Source organism: Macaca thibetana, chromosome 3 (assembly GCF_024542745.1).
Source record: "Macaca thibetana thibetana isolate TM-01 chromosome 3, ASM2454274v1, whole genome shotgun sequence".
In the NCBI taxonomy this organism is placed as follows: Eukaryota; Metazoa; Chordata; class Mammalia; order Primates; family Cercopithecidae; genus Macaca; species Macaca thibetana.
The window spans coordinates 86,846,686-86,871,665 of record NC_065580.1 but is presented as its reverse complement, the minus strand read 5'-3'; the positions used below and the strand labels follow the sequence as shown (position 1 = coordinate 86,871,665).

Below are 24,980 nucleotides of genomic sequence, written 5' to 3'. Positions count from 1 at the left end.
AGATTGGGATCCAATAGCAGTGCAATGTCTCAGAACCTTGGTTATAGTACTATTCTGCCTACCCAGTGTCTGGGATTGGGAGAGTATCAAACCTGCTTTAGTATGACCAGCTAGCTAGGATTTAAGTCCTATGGTGGCAGGTCATGAAGTGGAGGGCCACTGGTATGATCCACCAGCTTATGATTCACGGTTAGCAGGCTATAGCTTCTACAACGTAGCTGACTGGTAACCCAATTTATTTATTAGCTCACAACTCTACCAGGATTGACTTCTTTAAAGCCTTCTACGAGGACAAGCTATAGAGAAGACATCTTGGAAAAGTTAACCCTTACCCTTCACATACTAACTTAGCCAATCCTCATATTAATTCTATGATGTACTCTTTTTACTGAGGAGTAAACCGAGCCACAGGGCTTATGTAGCTTACCCAAAGTCACACAGCAACGATGTTCCAGAGATAGATTTAAACCCAGTGATCTTGGTACCAAAGTCCATGCTCTTTACTACACACATACACACACATACAAAAAGAAAAACTTAAAAGCTTATTCTAAGAAATAGTAAATGCTGAATGCTAGATAGACAAAAAGGGATGTTAATTGTTGTCATGTTCACAGAGTGGAAAGAAAATACATGTCTCTACAAGTCACTTGTTTATACCTATATTAGTGCCATTGTTTGAATGGTAGAAAGGCTAGAAGTTGGCAGATTCAGACTCAGAGATGACCCAGCCAACTTTTTCTGTAAAAAGATGATTGACTTTTCAGAAACACATAGAGGTTGAACCTCTGACTCATGGGAATTGAACCAAAACCTTTCAGCCTTAGTTAGGCCTTAATGCTTTTTGAAATGAAAACTTTTTTGACAATCCATCTTTATTCCTAATATCCATGCTTTGTATAGTATTAATATTGTGAATACACAGATGTTTGCATTTAGTTTATGGTAAATCTTTCCTAAACTCTTATTTGTTATGATGTAAGGAAAGTTTGATTTTTTGTTGTTGTACTTTAATTTACTGAACACATTGGAAGGTTGTTTTAAATTTTGTTTAAATGTCCTTTGAACCAAAATATTTACAGAAGAAGTTCTAGCCAGCAGATTGTTCCATTTGTTGTGTTTGAGTGTGGAAACATCAGGAATGACAGCATATCATGATGCCATAGGAATTTTTTTTTTTATATAAACAACCTAATAGCATTGTCTAATGTGGTCTTTGTTGATTAAAAGTGTCACAGATACCTTTGCTCTATTTAGGTAAAATCTAAGTTTCTTTACTGAAGCATGGAAAATGTTGATTGTTTTCTGGTTGGGAGGAAAGCAGTATGACTAAAAGAACTACACTGAACTGGGATCAATTATTAAGAGTCTCAATTTCAAGAAGAAAAAAATACAGTTTGGTTTTTCAAGAGTACAAAAATACTAATATTTGATAACTTTTATGTAAATATTGTGTATGCATTTCTGTCTTAGTCTATGGGCAATTAGCGAAGACTGACTTTAAGTGCAGTTTTAAATGTATCATGTAAGTGAACAAATATATTTTAATTACAATTACAAGAACACTATGTGGCTGGGCATTGTGCTTTCCATATATCTATATTGTACATTCTTTTTTTTTTTTTTTTTTTTGAGATGGAGTTTCACTCTGTTGCCCAGGCTGGAGTGCAGTCCTGTGACTCAGCTCACTGCAACCTCTGCCTCCCAGGTTCAAGCAATTCTCTGCCTCAGCCTCCCGAGTAGCTGGGATTACAGGCATCCACCACCACACCCGGCTAATATTTGTATTTTTAGTAGAGATGGGGTTTCACCATCTTGGCCAGGCTGGTCTTGAACTCCTGACCTCAGGTGAGCCATCCACCTTGGCCTCCCAAAGTGCTGGGATGACAGGCATGAGCCACCACGCTTGGCCTACATTATATATTCTAAGAGTGTACATCTTATTAACTGTTAGTTTAAGAAATACATAACAGCTTTGAAGAAGCAAGTAGATATTGAAGTCAATATGGGCTGAAGTTGTCGTAGGTATGAATGAGCCCAGTATTTGTGACAATAGAGAAAAATTTCTTCAGAGTTTAAGAATATTTGTGTTGAAGAGTGGAATGGGTGGCTAGGATTTGAAGAGGTAGAATATAAGTAGACTATGAAGGGCTTTAATGTCAAAGTCACTATTTTAGATTTAATCTAATGGGAATGACACACATATACATGTAATATATATATATATATAAAATTGCATGTTCTTAATGAGAAAAATGAAGCTCTTCTAGGAATACTTAAAATACTCTTAATAGTTAGGGAATACTTTCCTTTTGTCTAAAGATGTACATATAAAAATGAAATAATTCCTTAAAGTACTTAAAAATAATAGTGACAGCCAGGTGAATATGATAAAGATTATTCACAAAAATCTTCCTTCTCCATTGCTTTAAAAACAATAGAAAACAAGCAAAATTAACAGTAATCAAACAAACATGAGGGGCCCACTTAATGCAGACGTTTTTAAAAGTAACAGTCAAGAAAGTAAGTGCAGATGATAATCAGGCTGATGTCTTCTAAACCCTTCCCGTGGATCTCCCAGACCTTGTAATGGGGGCAAAAATTATTTCATTAAGATAACTCAAGGAACCTAAAACTTTTACCGCTTTTGTTAAAAAAAAAAAAAATTGCTCCAAAACAACCCACTACTTGTACATATTCATCTAATGATGTGAATTAAATGAAAAATTTAGAATTGGGGGAAATTTTAAGTCACTTTCCTTGAAGCTAGATAATGTCTAATGTTAATTATGGCCACAAAATAGAATAAGAATCTAATAAACATTTTAGATTTAAAACAACATGATTGACCAGACCGAGGCTATAGGTAGAACTTAAAATGTGCTCTCTCCTTCTCTCACAGAAGGAAGTCAGTGAATACTGACTTACAAAAAGAAGTGAGTTATTAAGAGTATAGTGTCTTTATCCTGCCCATAGCATCTCTTCTTAACCTTTAGAAATTATACTTCCTGGAAATGAATTATCTGAAGTTTAGCAATACTTTTGGTTTTACTGCATTTGGTTTGCATTCACTAAAATTACATAATTTAAAATGACATGCATATGATTCCATTTTAATAAAACATTCATGCTTTTAGTCCTTCATTTGTCTTTCCTGGTGACTACATATATTATTCATAGAGAATTGTTGGAATGATACTTACCTTTCAGAGTAATTATTTCTATGTAGTATTTTTTGATGAGTTTTATTTTTAAAGAACTTTTCCACATTGTTCGTTCTAAAAACATATACTATTTTCTTGACACAAGATATTTTTCTTTAAAAAACTGGTGGCAAAGTTTTGTTTGTTGTTAACATTATTAAGCATTTGCTAGTGGTAAAAACATGAATGTTTCTGTCCTCAAAGATCCCAAACTCTGTCCTGAAGAAATTTATTTTAATACTTCAACAACAACAACAAAAAAAACTGAATCAGAATCTCCCTCATGTTCTCATTCTCTGCATGAAGAAGGAAACTTTAAGATTTTTTTTTGTGTGTGTGAATTCTGAATTCACTTGTGCATCTTTGCTGAAGTTAAGATCTGGTGATATGGTTGCCTTATTTCATATCTGTGAAGTCAGAAACTTGGCAGGATGTGAAACTATATCTTACTTGCATGCAAATAAGTCAACCTGACACAGTATCATAGATACTGGTGGAAGATCTGAGACTACAGGGTCAGAGAAAAGACCATTTATTACAACCATAGCAGTAGCAAGAACAAAAATGTAGCACTTGGTTTTTTCTGAATTCCAATTTCCATGGAGAGATGCAATTAGGGTTAGTTGTTGCTAGGCAGTAGGGTTCTTTAAAAAGAACCTTGATAGTAGGAAACCCTGGCCTTATACAGGCAAATCAGCCCATCTGCTCCTCAAGAGATAACTCTGGAATGCCAAGTAAGCCTAATCCAGGGAGAGAGATGTCCCTATTTTACTGGAAAATAAATCTGTTCTAGGAAGAAATATCTCTGTTTCTGCAATTTGTACAAACATACTTGCAAAGAAAGTATGGAACAAGTTAGCTGTTAATGCCTTTGAAAATGTTTGAATACGTGAGAGACTTTTGAAAAATTGTCTCCCTGTAATATCTAGATGTTACCACTTTATCAAACTTACTATTGCAGAATGGATACTGGTTTCTTTTTTATTGTAGTGTTAATATATTGTTGATGACTATGGACTTTTTGGCTTTTTTCTTAATCTTTGAGCTTTACGCTCAATACAAATTTTAAACTGAACTGAAATTTTTAAAATTTAATAGCCTACTTATTTCTAGAGCAAAGCTAAGGCCTTGCAAACTTTCTTTTCTCATTCTCCAGTATTTTGTCAAAATTATAGCAAATTAAGCTACTAAACACATAATGTAGAGTTACAGAGTTTGATGTTTTACTAAGGAACAGCATTTTATTATTTTTAGAACTATGAAATGTAAAGCATTCTAAATGTAATACCAGTAAGAATCACTGAAATGTGATTTCCTGTGGAATTATTATAGCAAAGATATCACAGATCCCATGTCTAGTAATTCTTAAGTTTTTGTTCATATTGTTAGAAAAATCTTAAAAGAAGCTAATTAGAATATTATCTTAATTAGAATATTAAGCTTAATTAGAATATTAAGCTATATGGAATATATTAAGCTATATGGAATATTAAGCTATATGAAATATATTAAGCTATATGGAATATTAAGCTATATGGAATAAAAATATCTTGCTAGGAAAGTTTGCATAATATGTGTGTTCTTTTCTAAATCTAATCTAATCTGGGACTACTTATAGCAGTAGAAGTAAGTTCCCCAACAGTTTTAGGAATAATCTGTATAGTTTAAGTCTTATTTCTCTCTCACTTATATTGTTGTGATGATTTCTTACTGCTTTTCCCATTTCTAGTTATTTCCAGTTTAGTGAAGTCTATTCCCTGTATTAAAACTGTGTTATTTAATGTGCTTCCAGATGCCTGCAATCATCTCTGCAACCTTTCTCTTTTAGTCCTTCAACATGCTCTTCAATATTTATTTGTATAAGATAAACCAGACTACTAGCCTGTTCCAGAATATATTCTGTGTATGTCTACATTTTTTTCCTATGTGAAACAATTTTCTATATCGTTGTTTGCTAAAATATGCATTATTCATAGCATAGTTCAAATGACGTTTTCTTGATAGCCTGATGAACTTCAGCATGTATTAATTTTTAAAAAAAATACATGGTTCTTGACTTTATGTGCCTCTCTTCTAGCAATTATGTGTTCCTTTGTAACAAAGATGTTTATGTTTGGTCTAATTTGTGAATTCATTTCTGTTTTTTCCTACTAGCATGTAAAAGTCACATCTGAGGCTCTCTGTCATGCTGGCAGACATCTTCAGCAAATCATCTTAGATCAATGCTACAATTTTGTTTGCGTGAATGTAAGTCAATTCAAATGATTGAAAGCACTTAAGGATATGAGCAAATGTAATGTGAAAGAGAACTAATTTGATTCTTAAATATTTATATATGAGATTATGATGAGTTCTTTTACATGTTTTTGGAGATTTTATCTTTGAAAGAGAAATAATACTTTTAACAAGCTGATTCTCATAATGAGAAGAGTGGTATTTTGGACAATATTTTCAATTTTCTATTTGTACCTGGTCCAAAGTAGATAATAAGAGACAGGTTTGACTCAATTAGTAGATCAAAATTTGACGTGCATAACTTTATGGATATCCTTTAAAATTGTTTCTAAATTAAAAACTAAGCTTGATAAATATTTTGAATGTTATGTAGAATCTCTCCATTTATTTCTTGAATTAACTTTTAAGTCATTTAAAAAGTCTTCTCGTATCGTTTTATTTTTCTCGTCTTTTAGGTTATGACCTCTGATTTTCAAGAAACCCAGAAGTTACTGAGCATGCTTGAAGAGAGTAATCTTTCCATTTTATATCCTGTTGTTGTTGTTTCAGTAAGTGAAATTAATGCAGATTTTTCTCACTTATGCTTCCTTCTTTGTAACTCAATGTACATACTTTTAAAAACTCATCCAGTTGAGAGCACTGACCCAAACTCAAAAGAAACTCTTCTTTGTGGATTCTTCTGCTTACTGCCTAGCTATGACTTCTATGACTGAATGCCTTTATTATTGCAATCATTTGGTTGCACTCACAGGTTTGGAAATCATTTTCAACCCAGCAACCAATTTCATTTTTTTTTTCCTTCACTAAAATGGCAAAGTATTCAGCTTAAGTCAACTGGTTGTTTTGATAATGTAAAACAGCTTTATTTAAAATATTATCAGAATAGGCTGGGCGGGGTGGCTCACGCTTGTAGTCCCAGCACTTTGGGAGGCTGAGGTGGGCGGATCACGATGTCAGGAGATGGAGACCATCCTGGCTAACACGGCGAAACCCCGTCTCTACTAAAAATACAAAAAATTAGCCAGGCATGGTGGCGGGCGCCTGTAGTCCCAGCTACTTGGGAGGCTGAGACAGGAGAATGGTGTGAACCCTGGAGGTGGAGCTTGGAGTGAGCCGAAATCGCGCTACTGCACTCCAGCCTGGGAGACAGCACGAGACTCCATCGCAAAAAAAAAAAAAAAAAAAAAAAAAAATATATATATATATATATATATATATATATATATATATATATATGTGTGTGTGTGTGTGTGTATGTGTATATATACACATACACACACACACACACACACACACACACATATTAGGGAAGCATTCCAGATGTTAATGTGAGGAAAAAACCTAGTGGAAGAAAAGTGATTCTTGGGTTGTTTCATTTTCTCTGTTCCACCGAAAGCGAAAGTAGAATGACCAACAAATTAAAGAGAATTCCTAGAAGAATGGCCTAGGAAAATTTTGGAGAGATTTTTCCATGAAAATCTAAAAGTATGCGTTTAGTTCAGAATTTATTTGATTAGCCCATTAAACTATATAGCAGAGGGGACTATCAGTAAAGTCAGGAAGGAACAAAATCAGAGCCCAAGCCCTCTAAATTGGCTGAGGAGCGGAATCTATAGTTGGTAGTATTTTGCTGTGTGAAGGAGTTCCAGACATTAAACTCTCAGAAGTGCCTAGCAACTTCCCAGTTCCTAAAGCTCAGGCCCATCCCATACTGTGGGAATTTAATTCTTGTCAGGTAAGATTAGTAATAAAGAATAAAGATAATTTGCAATATAAATAATTCTTGACTAAGTAATGCAAGTAGTAACAAATGAGCAACTATGAGAGATTTAATTAATTCAGTGGCCTCTTTATTTCGTCATATACCATAAAGATAACTTTCATGGTTGCATCTGGTTTTGAAACCCAAGCTTCTTCTGTAACTGATCTTCATAGAACACAGAAGCTTTCATTGAGCTTTTTAGGAACAATATGGAATATATCCAATGTTGGAAGCCTCTGAGGCTCTGTAGGATAGAGGTAAGTTCAAAGCTCTATGTTTGGCCTTTTATTCCTCTCTCCACATTTCCTTGCTTAGAAATTTCATTTTCCCATGTTCCCAGATATGCTGATGAGACTGTCCAATGTAGTGAAAATAACAGAGGCTTTGAACTCAGAACACTTGTTTCTTGGTCTAGTTACTTAATTGTTCTGAGGTTTGGTTTCTTCGATGTAGAAACAAGGCTAGTAACTCCACTTCTTAAGTTGTTATAAGGATGAAAGTGAGTGGATGCAAAATGTAGTTTCTATCACAGTGCTAGGCCCTGAGCAGGCATGTGAGGTTAGTTCTGTTTAATAGTCTGGTCCTTTTTTTTTGGCTCTGGATGAGATGACTCCAAATTAACTTCCACAGCTCTAATCTGATTCCTAAGTTTCAGCCAAGTATTTCCCAACATTTTTTTTTTTTTAAATTATACCTTAAATTATAACTCTAAGTTCTGAGGTACATGTGCACAACGTGCAGGTTTATTACATAGGTATACATGTGCCATGTTGGTTTGCTACACCCGTCAACCTCTCATTTACATTCAGTATTTCTCCTAATGCTATTCCTCCCCGAGTCCCCCACCCCCTGACAGGCCCCAGTGTGTGATGTTCCCCTCCCTATGTCCATGTGTTCTTATTGCTCAACTCCCATTTATGAGGGAGAACATGTGGTGTTTGGTTTTCTGTTTTTGTGTTAGTTTGCTGAGAATGATGGTTTCCAGTTTCATGTATGTCCCTGCAAGGGATATGAACGCATCCTTTTTTATGTCTGCATAGTATTCCATGGTGTATATGTGCCACATTTTCTTTATCCAGTCTATCATTGATGGGCATTTGGGTTGGTTCCAAGACTTTGCTATTGTGAACAGTGCTGCAATAAACATATGTGTACATGTATCTTTATTGTAGAATGATTTATAATCCTTTGGGTATATACTCAGTAATGGGATTGCTGAGTCTAATGCTATGTCTGGTTCTAGATTCTTGAGGAATCACCACACTGTCTTCCACAATGGTACCAGCAGTGTAAAAGCGTTCCAATTTCTCCACATCTTCTCCAGCATCTGTTGTTTCCTCACTTTTTAATGATTGCCATTCTAACTGGTGTGAGATGGTATCTCATTTTGCTTTTGATTTGTATTTCTCTAATGACCAGTGATGATGAGCATTTTTTCATATGTTTCTTGGCTGCATGAATGTCTTCTTTTGAGAAGTGTCTGTTCATATCCTTTGCCCATTTTGTGATGGGGTTATTTGTTTTTTTCTTCTAAATTTGTTTATGTCCCTTGTAGATTCTGGATATTTGACCTTTGTCAGATGGATAAATTGCAAACATTTTCTCCCATACTGTAGGTTGCCTATTCACTCTGATGATAGTTTTTTTTTTTTCTGTGCAGAAGCTCTTTCATTTAATTAGATCCCATTTGTCAATTTTGGCTTTTGTTGCCATTGCTTTTGGTGTTTTAATCGTGAAGACTTTGGCTATCCCTATGTCCTGAATGGTATTGCCTAGGTTTTCTTCTAGGGTTTTTATGGTTTTAGGTTTAACATTTAAGTCTTTAATCCATCTTGAGTTAATTTTTGTATAAGGTGTAAGGAAGGGATCCAGTTTTAGCTTTCTGCATATGGTTAGCCAGTTTTCCCAGCACCATTTATTAAATAGGGAATCCTTTCCTCATTGCTTGTTTTTGTCAGGTTTGTCAAAGATGAGATGGTTGTAAATGTGGGGTGTTATTTCTGAGACCTCTGTTCTGTTCCACTGGTCTATATATCTCTGTTTTGGTACCAGTACCATACTGTTTTGGTTACTGTAGCCTTGTAGTATAGTTTGAAGTCAGGTAGTGTGATGCCTCCAGCTTTGTTCTTTTTGCTTAGGATTGTCTTGGCAATGCAGGCTCGTTTTTGGTTCCATATGAACTTTGAAGTAGTTTTTTCCAATTCTGTGAAGAAAGTCAGCGGTAGCTTGATGGGGATACCATTGAATCTATAAATTACTTTGGGCAGTATGACCATTTTCACGATACTGATTCTTCCTATCCATGAGCGTGGAATGTTCTTCCAATTGTTTGTGTCCTCTTTTATTTCCTTGAGCAGTGGTTTGTAGTTCTTTTTGAAGAGGTCTTTCACATGCCTTGTAAGTTGGATTCCTAGGTATTTTATTCTCTATAGCAATTGTGAATGGGAGTTAACTCATGATTTGGCTCTCCATTTGTCTGTTATTGGTTTATAGGAATGCTTTGTGATTTTTGCACATTGATTTTGTATCCTGAGACTTTGCTGAAGTTGCTTATCACTGAAGGAGATTTTGGGCTGAGACAATGGGATTTTCTAAATATACAGTCATGTCATCTGCAAACAGGGACAATTTGACTTCCTCTTTTCCTAACTGAATACCCTTTATTTCTTTCTTTTGCCTGATTGCCCTGGCCAGAACTTCCAATACTATGTTGAATAGGAGTGATAAGAGGGGGCATCCTTGTCTTGTGCCAGTTTTTTTTTTCCTTCCCTCCCTTCCTCTCTCCCTCCCTCCCTTCCTCTCTCCCTCCCTTCCTCTCTCCCTCCCTTCCTTCCTTCCTCTCTCCCTCCCTCCCTCTCTTCCTCCCTCTCTTCTTCCCTCTCTTCTTCCCTCTCTTCCTCCCTCTCTCCGTCCCTCTCTTCCTCTCTTCCTCTCTTCCTCTCTTTCTTATACTTTAAGTTCTAGGGTACATGTGCACAACATGCAGGTTTGTTACATATGTATACATGTGCCATATTGGTGTGCTGTACCCATTAACTCATCGTTTACATTAGGTATTTCTTCCAATGCTATCCCTCCCCCCTCCCCCCTTCCTCCTCCCCCCACTGCACTACAGGTCCCAGTGTATGATGTTCCCCACCCTTGTTCAAGTGTTCTCATTGTTCAATTCCCACCTATGAGTGAGAACATGCGGTGTTTGGTTTTCTGTCCTTGCAGTAGTTTGCTCAGAATAATGGTTTCCAGCTTCATCCATGTCCCTACAAAGGACAAGAACTCATCTTTTTTATGGCTGCATAGTATTCCACAGTGTGTATGTGCCACATTTTCTTTATCCAGTCTATCATTGATGGACATTTGGGTTGGTTCCAAGTCTTTGCTATTGTGAATAGTGCCACAATAAACATATGTGTGCATGTTCTTTATAGTAGCATGATTTATAAACCTTTGGGTATATACCCAGTAATGGGATCGCTGGGTTAAATGGTATTTCTAGTTCTAGATCCTTGAGGAATCTAGTTTACACTCCCACTAACAGTGTAAAAGTGTTCCTATTTCTCCACATCCTCTCCAGCACCTGTTGTTTCCTGACTTTTTAATGATCACCATTCTAACTGGTGTGAGATGGTATCTCATTGTGGTTTTGATTTGCATTTCTCTGATGGTGAGTGATGATGAGCATTTTTTCATGTGTCTGTTGGCTGTATCAATGTCTTCCTTTAAGAAGTGTCTGTTCATATCCTTTGCCCACTTTTCGATGGGGTTGTTTGATTTTTTCTTGTAAATTTGTTTAAGTTCTTGGTAGATTCCGGATATTAGCTCTTTGTCAGATGAGTAGATTGCAAAAATTTTCTCCCATTCAGTAGGTTGCCTGTTCACTCTGATGGTAGTTTCTTTTGCTGTGCAGAAGCTCTTTAGTTTAATTAGATCCCATTTGTCTATTTTGACTTTTGTTGCCATTGCTTTTGGTGTTTTAGTCATGAAGTCCTTGCCCATGCCTATGTCCTGAATGGTATCGCCTAACTGAAACACAGCTCTGCAACAAGTGGAACTAATAGACATCTACAGAACTTTCCACCCCAAATCAACAGAATATACTTCTCAGCACCATATTACACTTACTCCAAAACTGACCACATAGTTGCAAGTAAAGCACTCCTCAGCAAATGTAAAAGAACAGAAATCATAACAAACTGTCTCTCAGTACACAGTGTAATCAAATTAGAACTCAGGATTAAGAAACTCACTCAATACTATACAACTACGTGGAAACTGTTCAACCTGCTTCTGAGTGATTACTGGGTAAATAACGAAATGAAGGCAGAAATTAAGATGTTCTTTGAAACCAATGAGAACAAAGATACTACATGCCAGAATCTCTGGTACATTTTTAAAGCAGCGTGTAGAGGGAAATTTATACTACTAAATGCCCCACAAGAGAAAGCAGGAAAGATCTAAAATCGACACCCCAACATCACAATTAAAAGAACTAGAGAAGCAAGAGCAAACACATTGAAAAGCTAGCAGAAGGCAAGAAATAACTAAGATCAGAGCAGAACTGAAGAAGATAGTGATACAAAAAGCCCTTCAAAAACTCAATGAATCCAGGAGCTGGTTTTTTGAAAAGGTCAACAAAATTGATAGACCACTAGCAAGACTAATAAAGAAGAAAAGAGAGAAGAATCAATAGACGCAATAAAAGATGATAAAGGGGATATCACCATCGATCCCACAGAAATACAGACTACCATCAGGGAATACTATAAACACCTCTACACAAATAAATTAGAAAATCTAGATGAAATGGATAAATTCCTGGACACATACACCCTCCCAAGACTAAACCAGGAAGAAGTTGAATCCCTGAATAGACCAATAACAGGCTCTGAAATAGAGGCAATAATTAATAGCCCACTACCCAAAAGAAGTCCAGGACCAGACAAATTAACAGTTGAATTCTACCAGAGGCACAAAGGGGACCTGGTACTGTTCCTTCTGAAACTATTCCAATCAATAGAAAATGAGGAAATCCTCCCTAACTCATTTTTTGAGGCCAGCATCATCCTGATACCAAAGCCCGGCAGAGACAAAACAAAAAAAGATAAATTTAGACCAATATCCCTGATCAACATCGATGCAAAAATCCTCAATAAAATAAAACTGAGTCTTGTGCCAGTTTTCAAAGGGAATGCTTCCAGTTTTTGCCCATTTAGTATGATATTGGCAGTGGGTTTGTCATAAATAGCTCTTATCATTTTGAGATATATTCCATCAATTACTTTGTTTGTTGAGAGTTTTTAGCATGAAGCACTGTTGAATATTGTCAAAGGCCTTTTCTACATCTATTGAGATAATCATGTGGTTTTTGTTGTTGATTCTGTTTATGGGATGGGTTACATTTATTGATTTGCATATGTTCAACCAGCCTTGCATCCCAGGGGTGAAGCAGACTTGATCGTGGTGGATAGACTTTTTGATGTGCTGCTGGATTTGGTTTGCCAGTATTTTATTGAGGATTTTCGCATCGTTGTTCAAAAGGGACATTGGATCAAAATTTTCTTTTTTTGTTGAGTCTCTGTCAGGTTTTGGTATCAGGATGATGCTGGCCTCATAAAATGAGTTAAGGAGGATTCCCTCTTTTTCTATTGATTGGAATAGTTTCAGAAGGAATGGTACCAGCTCTTCTTTGTACCTCTGGTAAAATACAGCTGTGAATCCATCTGGTCCTGGACTGTTTTTGGTTGGTAGGCTATTAATTACTTCTTCAATTTCAGAACCCGTTACTGGTCTATTTAGAGATTTGACTTCTTCTTGGTTTAATATTCGGAGGGTGTATGTGTCCAGGAATTTATCCATTTCTTGTAGATTTTCTAGTTTATTTGCATAGAGGTGTTTATAGTATTCTCTGACGGTAGTTTGTATTTCTGTGGGATCAGTGATGATATGCCCTTTATCATTTTTATTGCATCTATTTGATTCTTCTCTCTTTTTTTTCTTTATTAGTCTTGCTAGTGGTCTATCTATTTTGTCAATCTTCTCAAAAAACCATCTCCTGGACTCATGGATTTTTTTGAAGGGTTTCTTTGTCTCTATCTCCTTCAGTTCTGCTCTGATCTTAGTTATTTCTTGCCTTTTGGTAACTTTTGAATTTGTTTGCTCTTGCTTCTCTAGTTCTTTTAATTGTGATGTTAGAGTATCAGTTTTAGATCTTTCCTGCTTTCTCTTGTGGGCATTTAGTGCTATAAATTTCCCTCTACACACTGCTTTAAATATGTCCCAGAGATTCTGGTACATTGTGTCTTTGTTCTCATTGGTTTCAAAGAATATCTTTATTTCTGTCTTCATTTCGTTACTTACCCAGTAGTCATTCAGGAGCATGTTGTTCAGTTTCCCTGTAGTTGTACAGTATTGAGTGAGTTTCTTAATCCTGAGTTCTAATTTGATTGCTTTGTTGTCTGAGAGACAGTTTGTTATGATCTCCATTCTTTTACATTTGCTAAGGAATGTTTTACCTCCAATTATGTGGTCAATTTTAGAATAAGTGCAATGTGGTACTGAGAAGAAGGTATATTCTCTTGATTGGGATGGAGAGTTCCGTAGATTTCTATTAGGTCCATTTGGTCCAGAGCTGAATTCAAGTCCTGATTATCCTTGTTAATTTTCTGTCTCGTTGAACTGTCTAATACTTACAGTGGGGTGTTAAAGTCTTCCACTATTATTGTATGGGAGTCTAATTCTCTTTGTAGGTCTCTAAGAACTTGGTTTATTAATCTGGGTGCTCCTTTATTGGGTGCATATATATTTAGGATAGTTAGCTCTTCTCGTTGCATTGATCCCTTTACCATAGGTGATGCCCTTCTTTGTCTTTTTTGATCTTTGTTGGTTTAAAGTCTGTTTTATCAGAGACTAGGACTGCAACCCCTGCTTTTTTTTTTTTTTTTGCTTTCCATTTGCTTGGTAAATCTTCATCATCCTTTTATTTTGAGCCTGTGTGTGTCTTTGCACGTGAGCTGGGTCTCCTGAATATAGCACACCGATGGATCTTGACTCTTTATCCAGTTTGCCAGTCTGTGTCTTTTAATGAGGGTATTTATTCCATTTACATTTAAGGCTAATATTGTTATATGTGAATTTGATCCTATCATTATGATTCTAGCTGGTTATTTTGCCTGTTAGTTGATGCAGTTTCTTTATATCATCAGTGGTCTTTACAGTTTGGCATGTTTTTGCAATGGCTGGTACTGGTTGTTCCTTTCCATGTTTAGTGCTTCCTTCAGGAGCTCTTGTAAGGCAGGCCTGGTGTTGATAAACTGTGTCAGCATTTGCTTGTCTGTAAAGGATTTTATTTCTCCTTCACTTATGAAGCTTAGTGTGACTGGATATGAAATTCTGGGTTGAAAATTCTTTTTTTTAAGAATGTTGAATATTGGCCCCCACTCTCTTCTGGCTTGTAGAGTGTCTGCTGAGAGATACGCTGTTAGTCTGATGGGCTTCCCTTTGTGGGTAACCCGACCTTTCTCTCTATCTGTCCTTAACATTTTTTCCTTCATTTCAACCTTGGTCAATCTGAGGATTCCGTGTCTTGGGGTTGTTCTTTTTGAGGAATATGTTTGTGGTGGTCTCTGTGTTTCCTGAATTTGAATGTTGGCCTGCCTTGCTAGGTTGTGAAAGTTCTCCTGGATAATATCCTGAAGAGTGTTTTCCAACTTCGTTCCATTCTTCCCGTCACTTTCATGTACACCAATCAAACATAGATTTGGTTTTTTCACATAGTCCCGTATTTCTTGGAGGCTTTGTTTGTTCCTTTTCACTGTTTTCTCTAATGTTGTCTTCTCACTTTATTTCATTAATCACTGATATCCTTTCTTCTGCTTGATCGATTCAGCTATTGAAACTTGTGTATGCTTCATGAAGTTCTTGTGCTGCGTTTTCCAGCTCTACCAGGTCTTTTGTATTCTGCTCTACACTGGTTATTTAGTTAGCTATTCCTTTTTTTTTTTGAGATGGAGTCTCGCTGTGTCGCCCAGACTGGCGTGCAGTGGTGTGATATCAGCTCACTGCAAGCTCAGCCTCCCGGGTTCTCGCCATTCTCCTGCCTCTGCCTCCCAAGTTGCTGGGACTACAGGCACCCGCCACCACACCCGGCTAATTTTTTTGTATTTTTAGTAGAGATGGTGTTTCACTGTGTTAACCAGGATGGGCTTGATCTCCTGACCTCGTGATCCTCCTGCCTTGGCCTCCCAAAGTGCTGGAATTACAGGCATGAGCCACTGCGCCCGTCCCGTCTCATCCTACCTTTTTTAAAGGTTCTTAGTATCCTTGTGTTGGGTTAGAACATACTTCCTTAGCTTGGAGGAGTTTGTTATTACCCACCTTCTGAAGCCTACTTCTGTCAGTTTGTCAAACTCATTCTCCGTCCAGTTTTGTTCCCTTGCTTGCGAGGAGCTGTGATCCTTTGGAGGAGAAGAGGCATTCTGGTTTTTGGACTTTTCAGTCTTTCTGTGCTGGTTTCTCTCCATCTTTGTGGTTTTATCTACCTCTGGTCTTGATGTTGGTGACCTCCAGATGGGATTTTTGTGTGGATATCCTTTTTGTTAATGTTGATGCTATCTTTTCTGTTGGTTAGTTTTCCTTCTGACAGGCCCCTCAGCTTCAGGTCTGTTGGAGTTTGCTGGAGGTCCACTCCCGACCCTGTTTGCCTGGGTATGATCAGCAGAGGCTGCAGGACAGCAACTATTGCTGTTTGATCCATCCTCTGGAAGCTTTGTACCAGAGGGGCACCCATCAGATGCCAGCCAGAGCTCTCCTGTATGAGGTGTCTCCCAGTCAGGCTAAACAGGGGTCAAGGACCCAATTGAGGAGGCAGTCTGTCCATTATCAGAGCTTGAATGCTGTGCTGGGAGAACCACTGCTCTCTTCAGAGCCATCAGGCAGGGACGTTTAAGTCTGCTGAAGCTGTGCCCACAGCTGCCCCTTCCCCTAGGTGCTGTGTCCCAGGGAGATGGGGGTTTTATTTATAAGTTCCTGACTGGGGCTGCTGCCTTTGTTCAGAGATGCCCTGCCCACAGAGGTGGAATCTAGAGAGGCAGTCCGCCTTGCTGAGCTCTGGTGGGTTCCACCCAGTTCGAACTGCCTGGTAGCTTTGTTTATACTGTAAGCATAAAACTGCCTGCTTAAGCCTCAGCAATGGCGGACACCCCTCCCCACACCAAGGTCGAACATCCCAAGTGGATCTCAGACTGCTGCACTGGCAGCAAGAATTTCAAGCCAATAGATCTTAGCTTGCTGGAATCTGTGGGTGTGGGTCCTACTGAGCCAGTCATTGGAGGGAATCTCTGGGTCTGCCAGTTGCAAAGACCTTGGGAAAAGCACAGTATCTGGGCAGGAGGGTTCTGTTCCTCCCAGTACAGTCTGTCATGGCTTCCCTTGGCTAGGAAAGGGAAATCTCCCGACCCCTTGCGCTTCCCGAGTGAGGCAACGCCCCACCCTGCTTTGGATCGCCCTCTGTGGGCTGCCCCCACTGTCTAACCAGTCCCAGTGAGATGAACCAGGTACCTCAGTTGGAAAAGCAGAAATCACCTGCCTTCTCCGTGGATCTCGCTGGGAGCTGGAGACGGGAGCTGTTCCTATTCAGCCATCTTGAGTTGTCTCGCTATTTCCCAACATTTTATTAGATATTTCCATTGGAGTTCTCCCCTCTCAAGTTTAGCCTATCAGATATATCACAGAAGCACATTCTCTGTAAGTTGACTTCTTTTCTTAATGGTAGTACAGCTGTGGCTATACAGGCACCCAAATTGGAATCTGCCACCTATGAGTTTTCCTTTTATGTTTCTCTCTTTGTCCCCCTCCACCAAATGCACACAGACAGGCCCCTAGGCTCTCTTATAATTATTTTTTGAGTTAGAGCCTCACTATTTTGCCCAGGCTGGATTGCAGTGGCATGATTATGGCTCACTGCAGACTCAACCTTTTGTGCTCAAGTGATCCCTCCAGCTCATCCTGTTGAGTAGCTGAGGCTACAGGTGTATGCCACCACATTTGGCTAATTTTTTTTTCTGTTTATTGTAGAGATGGGTCTCACTTTGTTGCTCAGGCTAGTCATGAACTCCTGGCCTCAAGCAATGCTCCTGCCCCCCAAAGTGCTGGGATTATGGTCACGAGCCACTGTGCTTAGCCCTAAGTTTTTAACTGTTAGTTCTTCTGTTCATTGCTATTGTATCTCAATCTGAGACCTTTCTATTGCCTCTGTAAATATTTGAATTTAGTTTTCTCTTGACTTCTATTGAGTTCCATGTCATGTGTCCCAGTGAATGCCAGAATTGTCTGGCTATCTGTTGTTCGTGTACCAAGCTAAGAGAAAAGATAAACAACCCTTTAGTTAGGGTGTACATGTCTCTCACAACTAGTTTGAAAATAGAATTAAAAGCCTATGTGCTAAAATATTGTAAAATGTTTACTAAATCAGAACATTATCCCTTTATAATACTTGAACATAGGCATATTTCAGCTTATTGCACTCTGAAGATACATGTTTTACAAATCAAAGTTTTGTGGCAACCCTATGTCTGGCAAGTCTATTGGTATTTTTCCCACAGTGTATGCTCACTTCCTGTCTCTATCACATTTTGGTAATTCTCACAATATTTTAAACTTTTTCATCTTTATTATATCTGCTATGGTAGTCTATGATCAGTGATCGCTGATATTACTATTATTGTGTTGGAACCCTGCAAATCACACCTGTATAAGATGGCCAGCTTAACTGATAAATGCTGTGTGTGTTCTGATTGCTCTTTTGACTGTTTCCTCATCTCTCTCTTTCTCTTTGAGACTCCCTATTCCCTGAAACAAAACAATATTGAAATCAGGCCAATTAATAACCCTACAATGACCCCTATGTGTTCAAGTGAAAGGAAGAGTCCTGTGTCTGTCAGTTTCAATCAAAAGCTACCAAACCTAATTTAGAGCAAGGCCCTAATTCCCTTCAATTCTGTGAAGGCTGCAGAAAGTGAAGAAGTTACAGAAGAAGAGTGTGAAGCTAGTAGAAGTTTATTCATGTGGTTTAAAAAGAAAGCATTGTCTTCCTAACAGAGAAGTACAAAGTGAAGCAGCACGTGCTGATGTTGAGGCCGCACTGAGTTACCCAGAAGATCTAGCTGAGGTAATTGATGAGCATAGCAATGCTAAATGACAGATTTTTCAGTGTAGATGAGACAGCCTTCTACTGGAAGAACATGCCAGTTAGGGCTTTTATGGACAGAGAGGAGAAGTTAATGCCTGGCTTTAAATGATAAACTGACACTTGTTAGGAGCTAATGCAGCTAGTGACTTTCAGTTGGAGGCAGTGCTCACTTACCATTCCTAAAATCCTAGGACCCTTAGGAATTATACTAAATCTACTCTCTCTATGTGCTCTGTAAATGGAAGAACAAAACCTGAATGACAGCACGTCTGTTTACAGCATGGTTTACTGAATATTTTAAGCCCACTTTTGAAAGAAAGAAAACGAAAGATTCCTCTCAAAATGTTACTGCTTATTGACAATATAACTGGTTACCCAAGATCTTTGATGGAGTATAAGAAAATTAATGTTACTTTATATCTGCTAACACAACATTTATTCATCAGCTTATAAATCAAGGAGTCATATAGATTTTCATGTCTTATGTTTGAAGAAATACCTTGTGTAAGGCTATCACTGTCCTAGATAGATTCCTCTGATGGATCTGAGCAAAGTAAATTGAAAACCTTCTGGAAAGGATTCACCCTGTTAGTTGCCATTAGGAACATTCATGATTCATGAGGGGTCATAATCCAACCCTCATGGAAGACTTGGAGGGATGTGACTTCAACGGGGGAAGTAACTGCTGATGTGGTGGCAATAGCAAGAGAATAGAAGTAGAGTCTGAACATATGACTGAATTGCTGCAATTTCATAAAACTTCGATGGATGAGGAGTTGCTTCTTATGGATTAGCAAAGAGAAAGTAGTTTCTTGAGATGGAATCTACTTCTGGTGAAGATACTGTGAACTTTGTTGATATGACAATAAAGGATTTACAATATTATATAAACATAGTTGATAAAGCAGTGGCAGGGTTTGAAAAGATTAAGTCCAACTTTGAAAGAAATTCTGCTGTGGGTCAAATGCTATCAAACAGCATCCCATGCTACAGAGAATTTTTTTTTTTTTGTGAAAAGAAGGATCACTCTAGGCGGCAAACTATGTTGTTGTCTTATTTTAAGAAATTGCCACATCCACCCATCCTTCAGTAACCACCACTGTGAACAGTCAGCAGCCATTACACCAGCAAAAAGATTAGGATTCACTGAAGGCTCAGATGGTCATTAGGATTTTTAGTAATACACAGTTTTAATTTAAGATATGTACATTATTTTTTAGTCATAATGCTATTGTGCACTTAATGGATGATAGTATATAAATATGACTTTTACATGCCATGGGAAATAAAAAATTTCATGTGACTAATTTTATTATGATATTTGCTTTATTGGCTCCAGGAGTCTGGAGTGAAACTCCCGATATTTTTGAGGCAGGCCTGTTACTTTCCCATTGCATAGGCAGACTTAGTGTGGTGATATTATGAGCATTATTAACTTAACAGAAAAATGTGTCACTAGATTATATCTAGTATCTGTAGGATGGAACCAATCACTAGAAAGGGTACAGTAAGTAATGCTGGCTTCTTGGATGGAGAGGCAAGTGAACAGTAAGTAATGCTGGCTTCTTGGATGGAGAGGCAAGTGAATAGTGTTTGGACGTTTGAGTTGTCCTGTCAGTGACTGTGAATATGACTGATTAGGCTTCATCCTTTTTCCTTCACCAAAAATGGCCAGAAAGTAATTTCAGTTTTCCTATTAATGAAAATTTGGCAGAACATTTCAAATGTGCACCAAATTAATAGATATATGGAAAATATGACAATTATAAAATACAGTAAAATGAAAGTCTTAAATCTAGATATATCACAGTTTGCTCATTAGTAAGAGGAAAAACTATTAATGCATATACATACATAGAGTGTTGCATGTGCAAATTCATATGCAAACATGGATACATATGTTTGTAATTGGAAAATTGCAGACTAGGCACTTCAGAGGCTATAGTGTTCTCTTTCATTCTGTCTCAATTAACTTTTCTGGAAGATTAAACCAAGAAAGAGGCCCTACCACAAGCTTTTTTTTATTTTTATTTTTTTAAATATAAGACTTTTGTTAAACAACTTTAAAATTTGAAAAGAATATTCAAAAGAAGTATGATCACTTTCCTCTCTAAACAAGTAGGTTTTATTCATCAGAAAATATATTACAAAGTGATATCAAAGTTATAGAAAAATATGTCCATTTTTATTTTTGAGTTATGTGATTCCATAGATATTGAATGAATTTATTGTAAATATTTAAAGGCCTATTTTGTCTTGGCTGAGATTTACAATAGTTTATGATTGTTCTTTTTCTTATGCAAGGGTCGTCAAGTTCCAATTTCAGTCCATCTGAAGAGTGGAAGGCTTAGCAGGAACGAGTCACACGCTAAGTAAAATTGTGGCTATTAGGCATTTATGAGGTTTTTCAATAGAGATACTAGTTAAGGTTGTCATTTGCCATGTCATCACTTTTTACTCTACAAGAACAGATATTTAAAGAAAAATGAAGCTGAATGTCAACTTAGGTGGGCATTTGGCAAAAACAACATTGGGTTAGGTTTAAGCGGTAGCCATTTGTTTCAGTCTACAATACTGATGAAACCTCCATTGTCTCTTACATTCTCAAGTATATACAAATACTTTGAAATTCCCTGGTATCTGTCATTCAATAGGGACATGTAACTTTGAACCTCATCTATATTATTTCTCCTGGAAGAAGTTAAGCAGTGAGTGGATGGTTAATGGTGCTTGTTGGTACATTGGTATCTAGCATAACTGGATTTTATTTAAGTTCTGCAGAGGTCTTGACTACATGAAGATCAACTTTTTGTCTCTAATGAAAGGTGAAATGGGCTAGAAATTGTTTAACGTGGGAAATTTTTGTTAGCTAAGGTAAACTGGCACAAGTAAGAGGCTACTATTCTAAGATCCACTTACAGAAGGGAGCAAATTTTCACCATGAAGAGCAGAAAAAAAAATTTGAGACTTTTTTTTAAAAGAATGAAGATACTTATTAAAATAGTTTTATCTTCTTAAAAATCCTTTAGGTTATGTTTGCAAAATTAAACTTTTTGTATAATCTTGTGGACATTATATAATAGTATGTTATGATATGCTTCATTTCAAGTGGTTATTGATTGATTGATTGACTGACACAGGATCTCACTCTGTTGCCTAGGCTGGAGTATAGTGTGATCATAGCTCAATGAAGCCTCCATCTCCCAAGTGATCCTCTTGTCTCAGCCTCCTGAGTAGCTGCAAGTACAGGTGCACGCCACCATGCCTGGCTAGCTTTTTAAATTTTTGGTAGAGATGAGGTGTTGCTGTGCTGCCCAGGCTGGTCTTGAACTGCTGAGCTCGAGCAATCTTTCCACCTTGGCCTCCCAAAGTGTTGGGATTACAGATGTAGCCACTGCACCCAGCCTTCAGGTGGTTATTTTTGCAAAAATATTTTTAGGGTACTTCTAGATCTCTAAAAATGTTCATGATTAATCCTTTGATATTAGAAATATTTTTGGGCCATCTCTTTGGTAATCATTCTCCTTTATTTTTATATGTTTTATGTAGTCTTCTTTTGGGAAGTTCTCATTCCTATAGTATTTAGCATGATTTAAGGCATCTGCCAATATTACTTTGACCAACTTAATAAAATACTTATGTTTTGCTAGATGTAACTTTATTTTATTGTAATTATATTGAATTCTCAGAATTCTACAGATTTTTACCATCATCTACTCTATTAGTCTGTTTTCACACTGCTATAAAGATACTACCCTAGATAGGGCAACCTGTAAACAAAGGAGGTTTAATTCTCACAGTTCTGCATGGCTGGAGAGGCTTCAAGAAACTTACAATCACGGTGGAAGGAGAAGCGGGCACCTTCTTCAAAAGGTGACAAGTGAGAGAAGAATGAAGGAGGAACTCCCAAACACTTACGAAACCATCAGATCTCATGAGAACTCACTATCACGAGAACAGCATGGGAGAAACCACCCCCATGATTCAATCACCTCCCTCCCTTGACACATGAGGATTATAGGTCCCGCCTTTGATATGTGGGAATTTACAATTTGAGATGAGATTTGGGTGGGGACACAGAGCCAAACCATATTATTTAGAGACTGGTAATATTGTTTACTTGAAGTAAAATAGATTTCAGCGTCAAGTGGCCTGAAATTGTTGGGTGGGTCGTATTATAAATGTTCTGTTCTTTTTTTTTTTTTTTTTGACACAGAGTCTCGCTCTGTTGTCCAGGCTGGAGTGCAGTGGCCGCATCTCAGCTCACTGCAAGCTCCGCCTCCCGGGTCTACGCCATTGCCATTCTCCTGCCTCAGCCTCCCGAGTAGCTGGGACTACAGGCGCCCGCCACCTCACCCGGCTAGTTTTTTGTATTTTTTAGTAGAGACGGGGTTTCACCGTATTAGCCAGGCTGGTCTCGATCTCTTGACCTTGTGATCCGCCCGTCTCGGCCTCCCAAAGTGCTGGGATTACAGGCTTGAGCCACCGCACCCGGCCCTAAATGTTCTGTTCTTAATGAATCTGTGTATGTTAGCATGATATTATGATTCTATGCAGTCTTTTAACTGTGAGCTTTTAGAAACAATTGCCTGATAAGAAGCACACCTTATACTAAGAGAATATCCCTACTTAAGTGAAAATATATATATATTTTTTATTAGAGACTGGTCAGCATAATGGAATTTTATAAGTTTAGATCCCTTATGTCTTAACAAGAAAAATCTAATGCTATAAACCAGCACTTTCTTTTGTAAAAATAAAATTGTGTCAGAATTATATTTGAAACTGTTTTTTTCATATATGATTTCTCTAAGTGCTTAGTCTGCACTTTGTTATTGAGGTGCTCAATTTTTGCCCTGATTTGACTGAAGTTGTTGTTAGCCTTCTGTTCATTGCATTTACAGGGGTGTGTAGTATTGCTATCACCTCTGTCAGATTGCATCTTTCAAAAACGATTTTCTAAAAGTTTTTTGGGTGGTGACCTGTCACAAAAAATATGGTATGAACATGGGACATACCCAGTTCTCTGTTTTCTACTTTTATGTGTTTTTGTTCATTAAGTAATGATGAAAAAATTCTTAAAAAAATGAAGTAATATAGTAAATGTGTTGCAGTACTACTAAAAGGTAAATTCATAAAATTTCTCATGTAAAAATCACTTTAAACAGATTAGATTTCGCTGGGCACAGTGGCTCAAGCCTGTAATTTCAACACTTTGGGAGGCCGAGGTGGGCAAATCACGATGTCAGGAGATTGAGATAATCTTAGCTAACATGGTAAAACCCTGTCTCTACTAAAAATACAAAAAATTAGCGGGGTGTGGTGGCATGTGCCTGTAGTACCAGTTACTACGGAGGCAGAGGCAGGAGAATTGCTTGAATCCGGGAGGCAGAGGTTGCAGTGAACTGAGATCGCACCACTGTACTCCAGCCTGGGCGACAGAGCCAGACTCTGTCTCACAAACAACAACAAAAAAAATTTACCTACATTAAAGAAGATTTATTAGGTAGTAAGAATCTGAACTGTAGGCTGAGTTCCTTGCTTACAAATTAGTGATCAGAGAGCTATTTTTTACCCAGTGATGGAGAAAGGAGATTTCAGGAGAAAAAGCTAACTGTGTGTGTTTTTTAGCAGTATTATGTAAAGCCGATTGTAAAACCACAAAAAATACCTTCCCACATCCAAAAAGTAAAATAGAGCTCCTTATGTATTTGGTTCTGGCAACGTTTTCACAAAATATCCTTTGCTACTATCAGGTAAAATAGTGGACTATATTTTGTTATTTAAACCTTTTTTTAAAGAAACACAGCAAGTTCACATAATAGGTACCAAATAAGTGTTTAATTGTTAAAAGTGGGAAGAAATTGGCAACAAATCTAAGTTCAAAATATAAAGCAAACTCTTAAATTTTGCTTGATGAAATAGTTAATCGCATTTTCCATAGCAAATGTTTTACTGTAATTATCTAATTATATGAGAGCTTTGCTTTACTCTGCTTGTATATGCAATGATTTTATTGGTGTTTTATGAGAGTTAAAAATCTCATGAATTTACTTTAGCTGAAAGCACAATTTACCAAGGGGAATTTTAATACTGTGAGGAACATAACCTTCAAAAGTATTGAATTGAGTTCTAGTTATTAGGAAGTAGTTTATTGACATTACAATAAATTATCTCTAAAATACTTGAAAATATTTAGCATTTGAACATGTCAGCAAATTAAAAAAAGAAAAGAAAGTCACCATCCATTTACACTCGATATTTTCACATCTGGAGAAACTGTCACAGATGTAAATTGTTTCCAGAATGTTCCAAAGCTCACCAGTGGCAGAGCCAGGAGCTGAATCAATCTAGTGTATTACTATGTATCATATATACTTGTTACTTTTATGTTCTCATGAATGTGCTAAGTAATAACATGGAAAAAGTAAAAATATATACACATATATGTGTTTAATATTCCTTCTTAATAAAAAATGACAATTTAAAAAATAGTGATTCCTTCTATGTGCTAATGGCTTCTTTAGTTTCATAGAGAGTATTGAGCCTTACTGAATTTGTTATAAAAATCGATGATGCTGTTAAATTTAATACCAGA

The 24,980-nt window shown here is 37.2% G+C and overlaps 1 protein-coding gene across 4 annotated transcripts in view; it reads left to right on the top strand.

Moving 5' to 3' along the window:
• CRPPA (CDP-L-ribitol pyrophosphorylase A) overlaps positions 1–24,980 on the top strand; it is a 328,621-nt gene that overhangs the window by 150,901 nt on the left and 152,740 nt on the right. For all 4 annotated transcript variants that reach the window (XM_050785380.1, XM_050785382.1, XM_050785381.1 and 1 more), the window contains exons 7-8: positions 5,358–5,450; positions 5,894–5,986. In XM_050785380.1, the coding sequence (XP_050641337.1) occupies positions 5,358–5,450; positions 5,894–5,986 (186 nt within the window). The remainder of the gene's footprint in view (positions 1–5,357; positions 5,451–5,893; positions 5,987–24,980) is intronic.